Raw genomic sequence first — 14,950 nt, forward strand, 5'->3', positions numbered from 1 at the left:
GACATCGCAGCAGCTCGCGCTGTAGAATTCCCACTGCACTGCGCTGGTCTCAATTGAACGCCGAAAAAGCCAAACTACTCGCCACAGGAGATCACAAGATCTTTGTGGGCAGCTTTCTTCAGGACCAGCGGCAAACACCTTTGCTTCACCGCTGACCGCAAATTACGGGCCATAGAAACAGCAGATGTGCGGACATCTTCCTTTATAACAGCCAGGTCACCTAATCATAGGAAAGATGCTGTTGTTTTTGAGAGGGTGGTAGTGGTTGTAGTCCTTTGTGCTCGAAGATGATGACCCTTTTTGAAAAGAGAATCAATCTTGATCAGTGTTGAGCGGGTAAACAGTCAAGCAACCGAGAATATTTGAGTATCAGGATTTTAAGTTATCTTGCAAAATCAGGGTTGAGGTACTATTTATTGCTCATCCCTTTTGCCCTGAAGACACTGAGGGCTGGATTTTTCCAGCTCTGGGGAGGCGGGTTTGGAGACGGGACTGCCGGGAATATGGCAGAATCTGGGGGCGGGTACCCATCCCACCCCCAACCCGCCCCCGTGCCATCTTCCCAAGAGGCGGGTAGCCGACCCGCGCCGGGTCCCGCCTCATGGAAGCGGGAAGGGGATTCCAGCCACTTAACTGCCTGTTAACAGGTAGTTAACAGGCAGTTAAGAGGATTATCCCCATTTTTCCACCAGAGGTGCAGGCTTCCCGGCATTGGGAAACCCCGCCAAGGTCACTGAGGTGAGCAGTGGGTCTGCAGGGGTCGGAGGGGTGCTAAAGTGCGCTGTGGAGGTGAGTGATGGGTACAAGTGTGGAGAGGTAAGTATGTGAGTGAGAAGTGATAGAAAATGTTTCTTACCTTTGTTTCTTCCTGCAGGCTTCAACAGTTGGGGAACTGGAGACTCTCGCATCTCACCGGCAGAGATGACAGACGGCTGCTGCATTCTCCGATGTGACAGCCATCTGATTTCTGCTCACAAGAGGTTTGGAGTCTTGAATACAAGAACTCATCAAACAACAGAGAATGTCAGTGCTTGACAGCTTCACAGAGCTGTCAAACGATGACAATTCATCTGTCAAAAATTTTTGACAGATGAAACGTCATATGCTGACGTTCTCTGTAACCGGCTTTCCCTTAATTGGTGGGCTTAACAAGGTCAATCAAGGGAAAATAGTGTGGGTTGGCCACAAGTCAATGGAGGCGGGACAAGCAGCAGTCCTGCCTCCAACGCGCCCCCATTGGCAAAATCACCCCCTGAGAGTCAACCACTTAGTGTGAGACTGGAGCCAGATGTAGGCCAGCTAGGCCGGGGCAGGAGGACCCTTTCCTAATGGACAATAGTGAACCAGTTGGCTTTTAACAACAATCTGACATCCACAAATTGATTTATGAAGGTGGGATTTAAGGGCTGGATTTTCATTCAGAAGTTGGGTTGGAGGCGGGACTACAGCTTTGCGGCCAATCCACGTGATTTTAACTTGATTGACCTTGTTGAGCCCACCCAGCGGGCTCAGCAGGCCAATTAAGGGCCACCCGGCAACAGGTGACGTCACAGATTGAAATTTCATCTGTCAAGATGTTTTGACAAATGAAATATCAGTGTTTCACAGCTGTTTGAAGCTGTCAAACACTGACAGTCTTACTTCTAACCTGAGTCCTTCTCCACAGACTCAGTTAGAAATCTCTCCTGCACAGAAAGCTGCAGGCTGTCACTTTTGACAGTTCGCAGCCGTTCTGCTTTCTGCGCTGGTGAGATGATGGACTCCCAGGACCTAAAGGAAGGAGGGCTGAAAAGGTAAGGAAAGGTAATTTACACTTCTTTAATCACTTTAGACACATCAAACACACTTACCTTTGCACTCATGTACACATCACTCACCTGAACACTGACATCTCGACCCCTCCAAGCCCTTCATCCTGACGGCCCGACTCCTCCAACTTGGCGTGGTTTGGAGCCGTCGGGAATCCCACAGTTCAAGCATAAAAATAGGGATTAGGCTAAAAACTGCCTGTTAACTACCTGTTAACAGGCAGTTAATTGGCACTAATCCCTTCCCGCCTCGGGGAGGCGGATCCCAGTGCAGGTCGGGTACCCGCCTCCTTTGAAAGTGGCATGGAGGCGGGTTGGGGGCGGGATGGTGTCGGGACCCCCGATTTCGGGAATTTAACCCCCCGCACGCCTCCAATCCCGACTCCACGGCACACTGAAAATCGAGCCCACCATCTCTGGGTTACTAGTTTAGTATTATAACCACTAAGCTATGAAGCCTGCACATGACAGGAGTGCAATTTTGATATCGGCGGAACTCCGTAGCCAAAATGATGCAGCTGAAAATGCACCTTTATCGTAAATGGGCATGTGAATGGGCATATGAATCTCAAACAAGTCATTGCCGCACAGCCACTGTAATGTTCTGCCATAACGACTTAGTGATTGTTAATTGAATGGCTCTATTGTTGATGCTCTGTGCCTGAAATAACTTCTGAGATCCTTATGCTGTGTTCAGATGAACAATTTTCGTTTGATTTTCTTTACAGATCAAACAGCTACAGAACAAACTAATTCAGGGACAGACAGCCCAAGAGGAACTGCAGTGTCAGAAAGCATCTTTGGAGAGACAGGTACTGTCCGAAAGGTTCAACCAATTGTATAGGATCAAAGGAATCGTATAGGATTATAGGAATCGTATATGAACAGTGGTTTATAGGAAAACAAAGAATAAAGTGATGTTCGGGTCAGTAACTAATGAGTGTCAGAGATTTCAATTAGTTGCAAACAAAATTTAAATTAACAGGCTTCAAGTGAGACCAGAGATTAAAAGACATTTTTTTTTCACAGAATTTATGATTTATGATCTTATGGTTTAGTGCTCAGTGTCTAGCTTCACATGATGGGAGTGCGTATTGGGAATTTGGGTGTGATTGTCCGCACACCTGATTTTTCCTCCATACAATTTTCCGCCCATTAAAAGTAAATTGAATGGATGGAAAATGGACCGCAAATTGGGCGTGTTGACTTCCGCACCCAAATTACCAACAGGTATCCTGTTGCTTGTGTTCTATAAATTTCCCCGAAATCTGTCTTATCACAAATTTTGTCTTATCACAAAATCTGTCTTATCACAGAGCAAGTTGTTTCCTCTGTAATTACTGCATTCGCTTTTATCTCCTTTTTTGAAGATTATTATTGCCTTTCCCCAGCCTTCGGGTACTTGCTTTTCTTTATGAATTTTGATAACCAGCCTTTGCATCACTTTCACAGTGCATCCCTCACTCGCCTGCAACAACTCTGCCGTCATATTATCGATTCCAGGAGCCTCGTTCTTTTTCAAACTATCGATAAAGTATCGTCTCTGAGTCAGAAGGCTGTGGGTTCATAGTCCCACATCAAAGGATTGAGCAAGAAAATCTAGGCTGACACTCCCTCAGTACTGCACTGTCAGAGATGCTTTCAGATGAGACGTTAAGCCGAGGTGCCAACAGCCCATTAATGGGTTTCTGTGCTAATATTTCCCGTGGCAATTTTATCCCAAAAATCTTTGCAAAGGTCAAAGGCGCAGGGAGAGAGGGAAAAATTGGAAGCCAAGTCACTCCTCCCATGCCACTTATTGACTAGCTGAAGGAGGACATTAGCCTGGGATCCTTGGTTCTAGAATGGTGTGTGGCACAGACAGATTTGAAGGGAAGGGAAAAAATAACTGAAATATGAAAATGGAGAGGAAGAAAAAAGCATTTGTGAGGCGAAAACACAGAGGCCTCTATTTTAACTTCCCCCTGCCTGGCGGAAACCAGACTTACCTAGTCCTTTCCCTCCCCGATATGTCTGACTGCGATTTTAAATTCCAAGTGGCATGGGCGCCCACCCCAAGCCCGTGGGGTCCTCCTTAAATATGTAGGTCGAGCTCTGATGATGTCATCATTGCCCAATCTGCCATTTTAACCTGAGGCCTGAGCGGGGGAGCAGTGGTGGCTACAAAGTAAGTTTTTAATATTGTTCTCGATGAGGATTCCCCTCTCGGAGCCCTCTGATGGACTTGCCTTATGCTGGGGACAGGGTCCCTCAGTCTCCTGCTGCTAGAATCCCAACTCTCACTTGCCAGCCAGCTACTGATTCCTGCTAGGTTCAGGCGGGAGTCTAATCTTGCGTATCACTCACCCTGTTCTTTAATAAGTCCCAACATTTCAAGTCCAGCTTTATAACATGCCCTGGAAACTATATTGACTTACAATAAAGATAATTGCAAAGTCAAATTGGTTGTTCAATAGGAAGTAAGGGGGAAAAATTCGGTTGCTAGCGTCCGGGCGCGACGCCAGCAACGCCTCCCGCGAAATTCAGCGGGAGGTTAGCAGCGGTGGTAACCGTTAGCGCCCCGCAGCGCTGTGCTGCCGGCGAGGACGTCATCGCCATGCGCAGCGCCCCGCTTGCGCCCCGGCCACGATCTTCAGTAGCGCTCCCTGACTTAACGCCGGACGCTATGTCCGACGGGGTCAGGGGGGCCTACCTGTGACCGGGGCGGCGCTAATTAAAGGCGAGGTGCAGGGCGGCCATTTTTGTTGCTGGCCGCCTGCCAGCACCTGCCCCCGTTGCCGTCCCTGGCCTCCTCTGCAGCCCTCCCGCGGAGTGGGGGGCTCTTCTGCCGGCACTCCCGATCCCTGGTGGCCCAGCTGGGCCCCGGGTTGCACTGCGCAAGGCCCCTCCCCTTTAAGAAGGGGAGGAAGGCCCGCAGTACCGCAGCGCGATGTGCCGCAACGCGTGGCGCGATATTCCCTCGCAGCGCCCCAAGAGGGAGGCAAGGCACTTCTAGTAGCGCCCTGCTTCCCTCTTGGGGTGCTACTGATAAATTTTGGCCGTTGGACGCTAATTTTTTCGGGGTGCTAAAAGTAGCGCCCTGGCGGAGTTAGCACCCCAAAGGGGGCGCAACACAATTTTTCCCCCTAAAAGTTTAAACGTGATGGGTGTTTTTCAGATTGGACGGGTACCCCAGGGGTTAGTGCTAGGTCCACTTTTGTTCTCAGTTTGATTTGGACTTGGAGATAGGGGCATATTTTATATACTTTTTAATTTATTTGTTCTCAGGAAGCTTACAACACTGGGCAAATCCACATTTATTGCCCACCCCTAGTCGCCTGAGGGCATTAAGAAGCAAACATGAACTGTAGAACTGGAGTCGCATGGTAGGGAGCGGGGAGCGGAGTGACCAGTGAACCAGTCCAATTTTAACATGTATCTGCTGCCAGCCCACAAATGGTGAATTTAATTTCCCAATTTACCATGGTGGAATTTGAACTCAAATTCTCTGGAGTTCTCGTCCAGTATCATAATCACTGGGCTATTGTACCCAATATCAAAATTTACTGATAACGCTGAAGTAGGGGGTTTAACAAAGAGCAAAGAGGATCGAAAAAGACTTCAGGAAGACATAGACAGGTGAGAATATGAATTTGGGAAGAAAAACAAGTATTAGAAGTAAAAAATCAATGGAAAGACGCTTAAGGGGTTCATGTGCATCATTCCCTGAAAGTAAATAAAGCCATAAAAAAGGCTACTGGCATTTTGAGTTTTATAATTAAAGGAAAAGGGGTAAACTTCGGCCACGCCCCCTTTGGGGCGCTAACTTTGCCGCGCCGTAAATTGAGTGGTTGCGCCCCAAGCAGGAGGCGGGGCACTACTGGAAGTGCTCCCCCACCTTCCTGGGGCGCTACCATTCAATATTGTGGCGCTACGTGCAACAGCGCTGACATGAATCTTGTCATTCATGTGGAAATGACTTATGAAATAATAATGGGTGGCCAGCTGGTGGCGCTGTCCAGGGAGAGTATAAATACTCGGGCATGGGCCCAGCTTGCTCAGGACATTCTTTAACAGGAACTAGTGAAGGACACAACTAGATCTCCATGTTGTAAAACAGTTGATTAAAGCTTTGTGTAATGCTTAGACCAAGTGCCTAGTATTTTTCTTACGTCAAGCGCCATGCATGTCGGCACATAGCGCCACGGTATTACAGGCCTCCCTCCCCTGATTAAAGGGGAGGGGCCTAGTGCAACACGCACCGGGGCCCTGCCAGACCACCGGGGAGCGGGGTGCTGGGAAAACAGCACAGCACTCAAGAGGAGTGCCGGACTGACCGATCGCAGCCGGCACCCCGCAGGAGGGAACGGAAAGGGGGCAGGTGCTGGCAGGCGGCCCCAAAAAAAATGCCCTTTAATTAGCACCACTGCAAAAACGTCACCCTGACCCTGTCGGACATATCATCCGACGGTAGGTCAGGGGGCGTGACTGAAGTTTGTGGCTGGGGCTCGAGCGGGGCGCAGCGCACGGCGATGACGTCATCGCTGGTGGCACAGCGCCACAGGGCGCTACCAGCTACCGCCGCCGCTAACCTCCTGCTGAATTTTGCGGGAAGCATTAGCGGCGCCGCGCCCGGGCGCTAGCGGCAAAACAACCCCATTTTTCCTCCATAGAGTACGAGAGCAAAGAGGTAATAATAAATTTGTACAAAGCCACAGTTGAAGTATTCTGTGTCTTTAAAAACAAATGAAGATAAACCTGAATGTTGGATATATTATTGAGCAACTCAGGGCCAATCATGCAATGTCTAGCAGTTTGGATTTTGAGCACCAAACCAAAACAGATATAATTTTCTTTATATAGAGAAACCAAGGTGAAGGGTCAAAGCACATAGTGCAGGACACCACCAAGGTCTGGCCTATATGTGTCTCCAGTCCCACAGCAATATGGTTGACTCTTAACTGCCCTTTGAACTGGACTCCGCTTCAAGAAGAAGGCCCACCACCTTCTCAAGGCAACGAGGGATGGGCAATAAATGCCAGCCTTGCCAGCGATATCAAAATCCTGAGAATGAATTAAAAAAATCATCACGATAGATGTTGAGGTATTAGTGATTAGGTGATACCAAGCTTGGGTTTTAGAAACCTGAATATTGTAGCCAGAGTGAAAAAAAAACTGAGGGAAGGCACATTTTAAGTTGCTCAGAAAGAAAAGCAGGAGTTATTAAGTCTTATGAAATTTTGATACCACCCTGATCAAAAATCTGTTAGTGCCAGTATAAAACTTTGGAACATTTGCCTTGAGAATAAATTTTGATATCATTTGGGAAAAAAAAGTTATATTCAATCTCAAACAGTACAACAAATATACAGCAGATGGTGGTGTTGACCAAACTGCTCCTCGTGCTCCAGCTGCATCGTAGCCATCAAAGCCACTTATATGTTAATATTTTATAAATTAATTCTTCCTATTTATTCCTTTAATGTTTCTAAATTTCCTTTAGAACAAAGAACTTTGCCTTCAGGTAAAGAAACTGGAGAACTCGAGACAATGCTCATGGGAGATGAGGCTCTTGGAGTTGGAGGACCGTCTTCACACCGGGGAGAAGTACGTTTATTTAATTTTTCTGCTCATTTCATTTGGTGGGCTTCTGAAAAAGACACAGCGATTAAATGGTGTGCAAGAGCTCTATACCTACTCACTGTGTGAAATCAGGACTCATTGCACCGTCCCCTGCTGTAATAAGTGCGGTAGTTGGGCTCTGACTAACCTATGCATGTCAGCCGTGCCCGGGCGATAAGTCGTTAGCACCCCGTTATCACCCTATGGAGGTGCTAACCAAATGAATTTTGAGAAATTTGGTTGGTTAGCGCCTCCAGGGGGCAATAACAGGTTGCTAACGACTTACCGCCTGGGCGCGGTGAAAGAAGCGACTCCCTCTAAATTCAGCTGGAGGTTTGCAGCGGCAGTAACCCCTAGCGCCATGATCTCCTGCGTCCTGCGCATCGTCCCGGTAGTGCCCCGGACCCGAAATTCGGTTCCATAAGAACATAAGAAATAGGAGCAGGAGTAGGCCAATTGGCCCCTCGAGCCTGCTCCGCCATTCAATAAGATCATGGCTGATCTGATCCTAACCGCCAATCCACTATGACAGGACTATCTCCTGAATCTAACAGCATTAGACACACGAAAAACAGGAGCAGGATCAGGCTACACGGCCCCTGGGCCCGCACCGCTACCCACAGGGCCATGACCTATCCGAACCTAGACTCATGTCCAAATTCCTGCCCGCTCCCCGTAACCCTTAATTCCCTTTTCTACTAGGAAACTGTCTATTTCTGTTTTAAATTTATGTAATGATGTAGCTTCGACAGCTTTTTGGGGCAGCATATTCCATGGACCTACCACCCTCTGAGTGAAGTAGTTCCTCCTCATCTCAGTTTTGAAAGAGCAGCCCCTTATTCTAAGACTATGCCCCCTAGTTCTAGTTTCACCCATCATCTGGAACACCTTCCCCGCATCCACCCGATCCAACCCCTTCACAATCTTAACTTTGACCCCTACATACAAACTTTTTACACCAATACAAAATATTCATATTAAGGTTTAATAAATACAGCACCAATTTCTAAATTAATTCTGATGTAAACCAATATTAAATCCATCTAGTAACTAACAATCACATTTGCCATTCGCTTTGATTATCAGTAATTTTCTATTTCTAGCCATGTAAAGTTCCTCCTTTTCCTCTTACTCTTTGATATCATGGAATCATAATCATACAGCACAGAAGGAGGCCATTCAGCCCATGATGCCTGTGCCAGCGTTTTGAAAGAGCTATTCAATTAGTCCCCTGCTGTTTCTCCATATCCCTGCATTTTTTTTCCTTTTCAAGTATATATCTAATTCCCTTTTGAAAGCTACTATTAAATTTGCTTCCACCACCCTTTCAGGCAGTACATTCCAGATCACAACAACGTGCTGCATAATGAAATTTCTCCTCATCTCCCCTCTGGTTCTTGTGCCAATTACCTTACGTCTGTGTCCTCTGGTTACTGACCCTTCTGCCAGTGCAACTGCGTCACTGTATTTCACTATGTTTCTGGTTTAAGTGTTTACTACTGTTTTCAGCCTTCATTTTTTCATTTGACCAGTTTCATGATTCCAACTGTCCACCTTGTAGAATCTTCTTTCTATTAGTTTAATTCTTGTATATCTTCAGTTTCTCCTTCTTCCCTAAACAATATTTTGCTCTTGTCACTCTGGCATTCTGCTGATTTCATCTTCTTTTCAGTCAGTTCACCTGCATCCTCTCTTTCCACCTGAATCCCCCACCACCACCACCACCCAAACGTTCCCTTACTTATTCTTTTCTCTCCACTGTGCTGTAAATTGTGTGTACAGCTTGGTTGCAGCATTTATGTGCAGTGTGAAGATCCCTTCGAATTGTCCATCATTTGTGTTGTTGGTTACCTGATTGATTTGAACAGACATCGGCTGGAATTCAGAGCATGGTGGAAGAAAAAAAGAAAGAAGTTGCATTTCTATAGCGCCTTTCACAACCTCAGGGCGTCCCAAAGCGCCTTCCAACCAATGAAGTACTTTTGAATCACTGTTGTAATGTAGGAAATGGTGGAACCTTGCCTCCATTCTGTGCTGTGTCTGATACTCCACTAATATCAGAAACTTGCCAATTGGAGGTGGTCCATGCTTAATGGTCAATAGTGGGATTAGAATTCAGATTCTCATTTAACATGATGCAACAACAATAACAACAACAACTTGCATTTATATTGCACCTTTAACGTAGTAAAACGTCCCAAGGCGCTTCACAGGAGCGTTATCAAACAAAATTTGACACTGAGCCACATATGAAGATATTAGGGTAGATGACCAACAGATTGGTCAAAGAGGTAGGTTTTAAAGAGCAACTTAAAGGAGGAGAGAGAGCTAAAGAGGCGAAGAGGTTTGGGGAGGGAATTTCCAGAGCTCAGGGCCGAGGCAGCTGAAGACACGGCCGCCATTGGTGGTGTGATGAAAATCAGAGATGCTCAATAAGCCAATAATGTGACATGTCGCACTTCCTGGTTCCCAGCTAATGTATTATTGGTTGTTTTCGGATGAGTGAGGTGATTTAAGCCTGTTGTGCCCTAGGGAGAAAGCTGTGCTCCTGGCCCTTGTTCACAAGATGGAGAAGAAACTGCAGGAGCTGACACAGGAAATCAATGAAGATCACCAGCAGTTTGAGGAGGACAGGAATCAGGTATCACACTGGACTATTAAACTATCTCTGTGAGAAAAATAACAGTGGCTCTGTAATTCCACCTGAAAGTGTTAAGATATGTTTCTTCAGATGCTGGCCAACCTGCTGTGCATTTCCAATGTTTTTAATGCAGCACCTTATATACAAATGCAGGAACTACTGTTTTGTTTTTCATCTTTGCTCCCTCCAATTTTTTCCGGTCTACACAAAGCAGTCGTTTCTCAGTTTCTTTCCATCCCCACCCCTCCAGAAGATGCTGACTCATGCTGCAATATGGTTACATGGACCCAGGCTGCCCTCTGGTACCTTACCCAAGTGTGCGTTCTTAATGTGTAAGCCTAGCCAATGTAGGCTATTTCATCATCGGGACTCTCTGAAACCATGCCCAATCCTGTTCACTCTCAACATCTGCTCACTCACAGCTGGATTCACTGGATAGCAGTCAGCAGCTTGAACCCAGGCTGCTTTTCCCCCTCTTTAGCAAAGTAGAAGTAAGGGAACATTTAGGATCTAGTGGCCATAAGTTCTGAGATTCAGGGTAGTCATAAGGGTAGAAAGCAATAGGAAGCCAGTTAAAAAGTTATTTCAAAAGAATATCTGATTTTGAGGGAAGAGTAAATGCATGGGAATAGTAAAATGGGTAGAGATATTGAAAGGAAACAATGTGGAAGGAAAGTGCAATAGCTTCAAAGAGATAGGGCTGGATTTTCATTGAGAAGTTGGGTAGGAGGCGGGACTACAACTTTCAGGGTTGTAGTCCCGCCTCCATCGAGTTCTAGCCAATCCACGCGATTTAGACTTGATTGACCTTGTTGAGCCCACCCAGCGGGCTCAGCAGGCCAATTAAGGGCCACCCGGCAACAGGTGACGTCAGATTGAAATTTCATCTGTCAAGACCTTTTGGCAGATGAAATATCAGCGTTTCACAGCTGTGAAACACTGACAATCTGTACTACACGTTAATTCCGCCCTCTCAGGATGAATGAGAGATCTCCCCAGAACAGAAAGCTGAATGCTGCAATTTTTGACAGCTCGCAGCCGTTCTGCTTTCTGTGCTAGTGAGATGAGGGACTCCTGAGACCTGAAGGAAGGAAGGCTGTAAAGGTAAGTACATGTAAGTAAAACTTATTTAAACACTTTACACACACCAAACACACTTACCTTTGCACGCATGCACCCATCACTCACCTGAACACCGGACATCTCAACCCCTCCAAGCCCTTCATCCCGATGGTCCGCCTCCTCTAACTTGGCGTGGTTTGGAGCCGTCGGGAATCCCACGCTTCAACATTAAAAATAGGGATTAGGCTAAAAACTGCCTGTTAACTACCTGTTAATAGGCAGTTATTTGGCAGTAATCCCATTCCCGCCTCGGGGAGGCGGGTCCCAGTGCGGGGCGGGCACCCGCCTCCTTTGAAACGGGCATGGAGGCGGGTTGGGTGTGGGATGGGGTCAGGACCCCCGATTTCGGGATTTTAACTCCCCGCATGCCTCCAATCCCGCCTCCACGGCCCAATGAAAATCCTGCCCATAGTTCTTTTTAAGATGCAAAAGGAACTGTCACTGAACAAAGTCAGGGATAGAATACAAGAGTGAAACTAGATTGTCTTACTAAGAAAAGCATTAGGGAGAAAGACAAAGAAAGAATATAAATGCTTGAAATGTTCAGGAAAAGAATAGGAGAAGGAGATTACGTAGTATTTACAGCACAGAAACAGGTCTTTCAGCCCAACAGGTTCATGCCAGTGTTTATACTCCACAGGAACCTCCTCCCACCCTTCTACATCGAACCCCATCAACATATCTGTAGTGTATGTAACTGTTCTACCTTTAAGAGAACTATTGTATGTAACCGTCCACCTTTAAGAGAACTATTTTAGGTGTGGCACTACTTTATCCTGGCTGCTGTATACTGTAATACCGACGGTGACCACACCGGTATATAAGTGCTGTGGCAGAATTTATTGGGCAGATTCGCCCTGACCTTCGAATAGTAAAGTCCTGTTTAAGTTACTCTTGTAGTCTGTGTATTACTTCGCTATACAACCCACAGACTTTACAGTGGCGACGAGTTCGATCTTACCCTGCGGCAACAATACTTCTGAAGAAGTAAACGAGCGTCGAGAAGAGGCACCCGCCCTCGTCGTTTTGCTGAGAGAAAACTCGAGTCTGCAGACCAAGAAAGGAGGAAGATTTCAAACACGAAGTCTTCCATCAGCAACAGGCACGGATTGTCCCTTCTGCCACGGTGGTGAGTGAGCCGATCAACACGAGAAGTAAGTCGGCCACGGTGACTGTGAGTAAAGGGAAAATAGAAACAAATAAACGGAGGATAAGGGCGGTGCACTCGACCACGGTCGAGGGGGAAAGGAGCCGGACAGAAGTCGGGCCTAGAGGCGCTGAGACTGGGGCAGCGTGGAGCAGAAGCCGCGGTACAAGCGGGCTGGGGAGCGTCGTGAGACGACTAGACCGCGACGGCGAAAAAGGCCGGACAAATACCGCGACCACGAGGCGCTGCGACCGGGATCGTAAGGCGCGGGAAGATATAAACATAAATAAGCCACGGAGAACTCAGCCGCAGCCGGGGAGGAAAGCACCGGACTGCGACAGGGCTGGGAGGCGCGATTGGAGCGAAAAAGGCCGGGCACCTACCGAGGGCGCGAGGCGCTGCGACCGGGATCATAAGGCGCGGAGGCAATAAATAAATAAATAACTAAATAACCCGCAAAGAATCAGCCGCAGCCGGGGAGGAAAGGACCGGACTGCGGGAGGTCTGGGAGAGGCGTTTAAAGCCGCTGAGGGAGAGCCGCGCGAGCGGGAGAGACAGAGCCCGAGAGAGAGCGAGCGAGAGTCGAGCGAGCGGGAGAGACAGAGCCCGAGAGAGAGCGAGCGAGAGCCGTGCGAGCGGGAGAGACAGAGCCCGAGAGAGAGCGAGCGAGAGCCGCGCGAGCGGGAGAGACAGAGCCCGAGAGAGAGACCGAGCGAGGTTCCGGCCAGTGGCTTGCAGCAGCTGCCGTGAAGGACCAGGAGCTGGATCTGTCCGACGCCAACTGGTTGTCCCCAGCGCCGGTTGCCCCTGCCGAAAAGAAGAAGGGGGGGGGAAACAAGGAACGCGATCGGCTTTTCTAGCGCGCGCTTCAGAATAAACTGAAGCCGGCGCACAGGCTACAAACCCCGTAAACCAGCGGTCGTCGCCCGAGGGCAAAGCTTACCCCTCCCACCAGAAGAAGAAGCCAGGAGCGGGAAACCGCCATTTTGCCAGTAGGGGGGAAGAAGACAAGCGCGGGAAACCGCCATTTTGCCAGTAGGCGGGGAAGAAGACAAGCGCGGGAAACCGCCATTTTTGGAAAAAAAAAGTTAAAAAGTTAAAGAGAAATCCTGTTGTTTCGCAGAAAGATAGTGAGAGATAGTGAAGATGTCTAAGCATGGTAACATCAACAACTTCGATGCCGAGGTGGAAGATTGGACCACGTACGTAGGACGTATCGAGATATATTGTGAGGCCAATAAAATAGAAGATGATAAAGCTATAACCTTGCTAAACTCGATGGGCGCGAAGACATATGGGTTATTGAAGCATCTTCTATCACCAGCTAAACCGGCGGATCAGACTTTCGATAATATTGTTGCTGTTCTGAAGGATCACTTGAACCCCACACCGCTGATGTTGGCGGAACGATTCAAATTTTATGCGAGAACGCAACGGAAAGAGGAAAGCAACGCGGAATACTTGGTCGAACTGCGTAGGCTAGCGAAATACTGCCAGTTTGGAGGAAATCTGACAGAGGTATTGCGAGACAAGTTCGTGTGCGGGTTGTCGAAGGAAGGAACGCAAAAGCGACTACTCGAAGAGAACGACCTTACACTTGAGAGGGCTGTCCTTATTGCAGCATCGCACGAAGCCGCAGCGAAAGGAACTGCGGAAATGCAGCAAAAGGCAGCGGTACTCAGTGTGGATCAAATTACTTCGGGTACAACGAAATGTTATCGTTGTGGGAAGACAACACACGACCAGAACCAATGCTGGTTTAAAAACCAGGAATGTAGAAAATGTGGCAAACTGGGTCACATAGCTAAAGTATGCCGGTCAGGAAAGAAGACCAACAACCAAAAAAAGCCATCACAGGGAAAGTACAACAAAGTACACAAGGTGGTTGAGAAGAGTTCAGACGAACAGAATTCGAATTCAGACCCAAACGGCCAGGAACTGGGTAGTCTGAGAATTCACAATGTGAGTAAGAAAGCTGACCTACAAACTATCTGGGTCATGCTAAAAATAGCCGGAGTCCAAGTGAAAATGGAGTTGGACACTGGATCAGCCCTATCAGTCATAAATCGAAGGGATTACAACCGCCTATTCTCACATATACCCTTGAGAGATACCAAGTTCGTATTGCAGACATACATGGGGCATAAAGTATACCCCATGGGGAAGATAAGAGTCAAGGTGAGAGACAGGGGCAAAGAACACCCAGGAATGGACTTATATGTACTACCTGAGGGAGGACCACCACTTCTAGGACGGGAGTGGATCAAGAAAATAGACATGGAATGGCACTACCTAAAAGCAATAACGAGTGAGGACTCGGTGCAGACAATCAGCTCAAACTCTGAAACGGATGACGATAAGACCAGCCCAAGTATGAAAGACAAGGCTAAAATGGACTTGCTGACTGAGGTTGGAAAAACGAAGGCGTGCATAAAGGCTTATGCGCCAGAGGAGAACAAAGTTTCAGAACAGAATTCCACTGAACAACAACAACATAGTTTGACAGAGAATTCTGAGTCTGTCCAGTTTACAGACATATACATTATTGAGGAACACCGGGCTCGAACTCAACTTTATTTCAAATTACAACAGCAATTAGAACAATTGAGTCGCCGTCTTGAGCAAGAGATA

General features: G+C 47.5%; 1 protein-coding gene across 2 annotated transcripts in view; it reads left to right on the plus strand.

The window, feature by feature from the left end:
* The window catches only part of LOC147123562 (uncharacterized), a 119,075-nt gene that overhangs the window by 82,661 nt on the left and 21,464 nt on the right, over positions 1-14,950 (plus strand). For both annotated transcript variants that reach the window (XM_085974656.1, XM_085974647.1), the window contains exons 11-13: positions 2,537-2,620; positions 7,291-7,394; positions 9,942-10,050. In XM_085974656.1, coding sequence (XP_085830782.1) covers positions 2,537-2,620; positions 7,291-7,394; positions 9,942-10,050 — 297 coding nt within the window. The remainder of the gene's footprint in view (positions 1-2,536; positions 2,621-7,290; positions 7,395-9,941; positions 10,051-14,950) is intronic.

The sequence above is a fragment of the Somniosus microcephalus genome, chromosome 2, assembly GCF_052327205.1.
Source record: "Somniosus microcephalus isolate GS21.2 chromosome 2, FLI_Smic_1.0, whole genome shotgun sequence".
Classification (NCBI taxonomy): domain Eukaryota; kingdom Metazoa; phylum Chordata; class Chondrichthyes; order Squaliformes; family Somniosidae; genus Somniosus; species Somniosus microcephalus.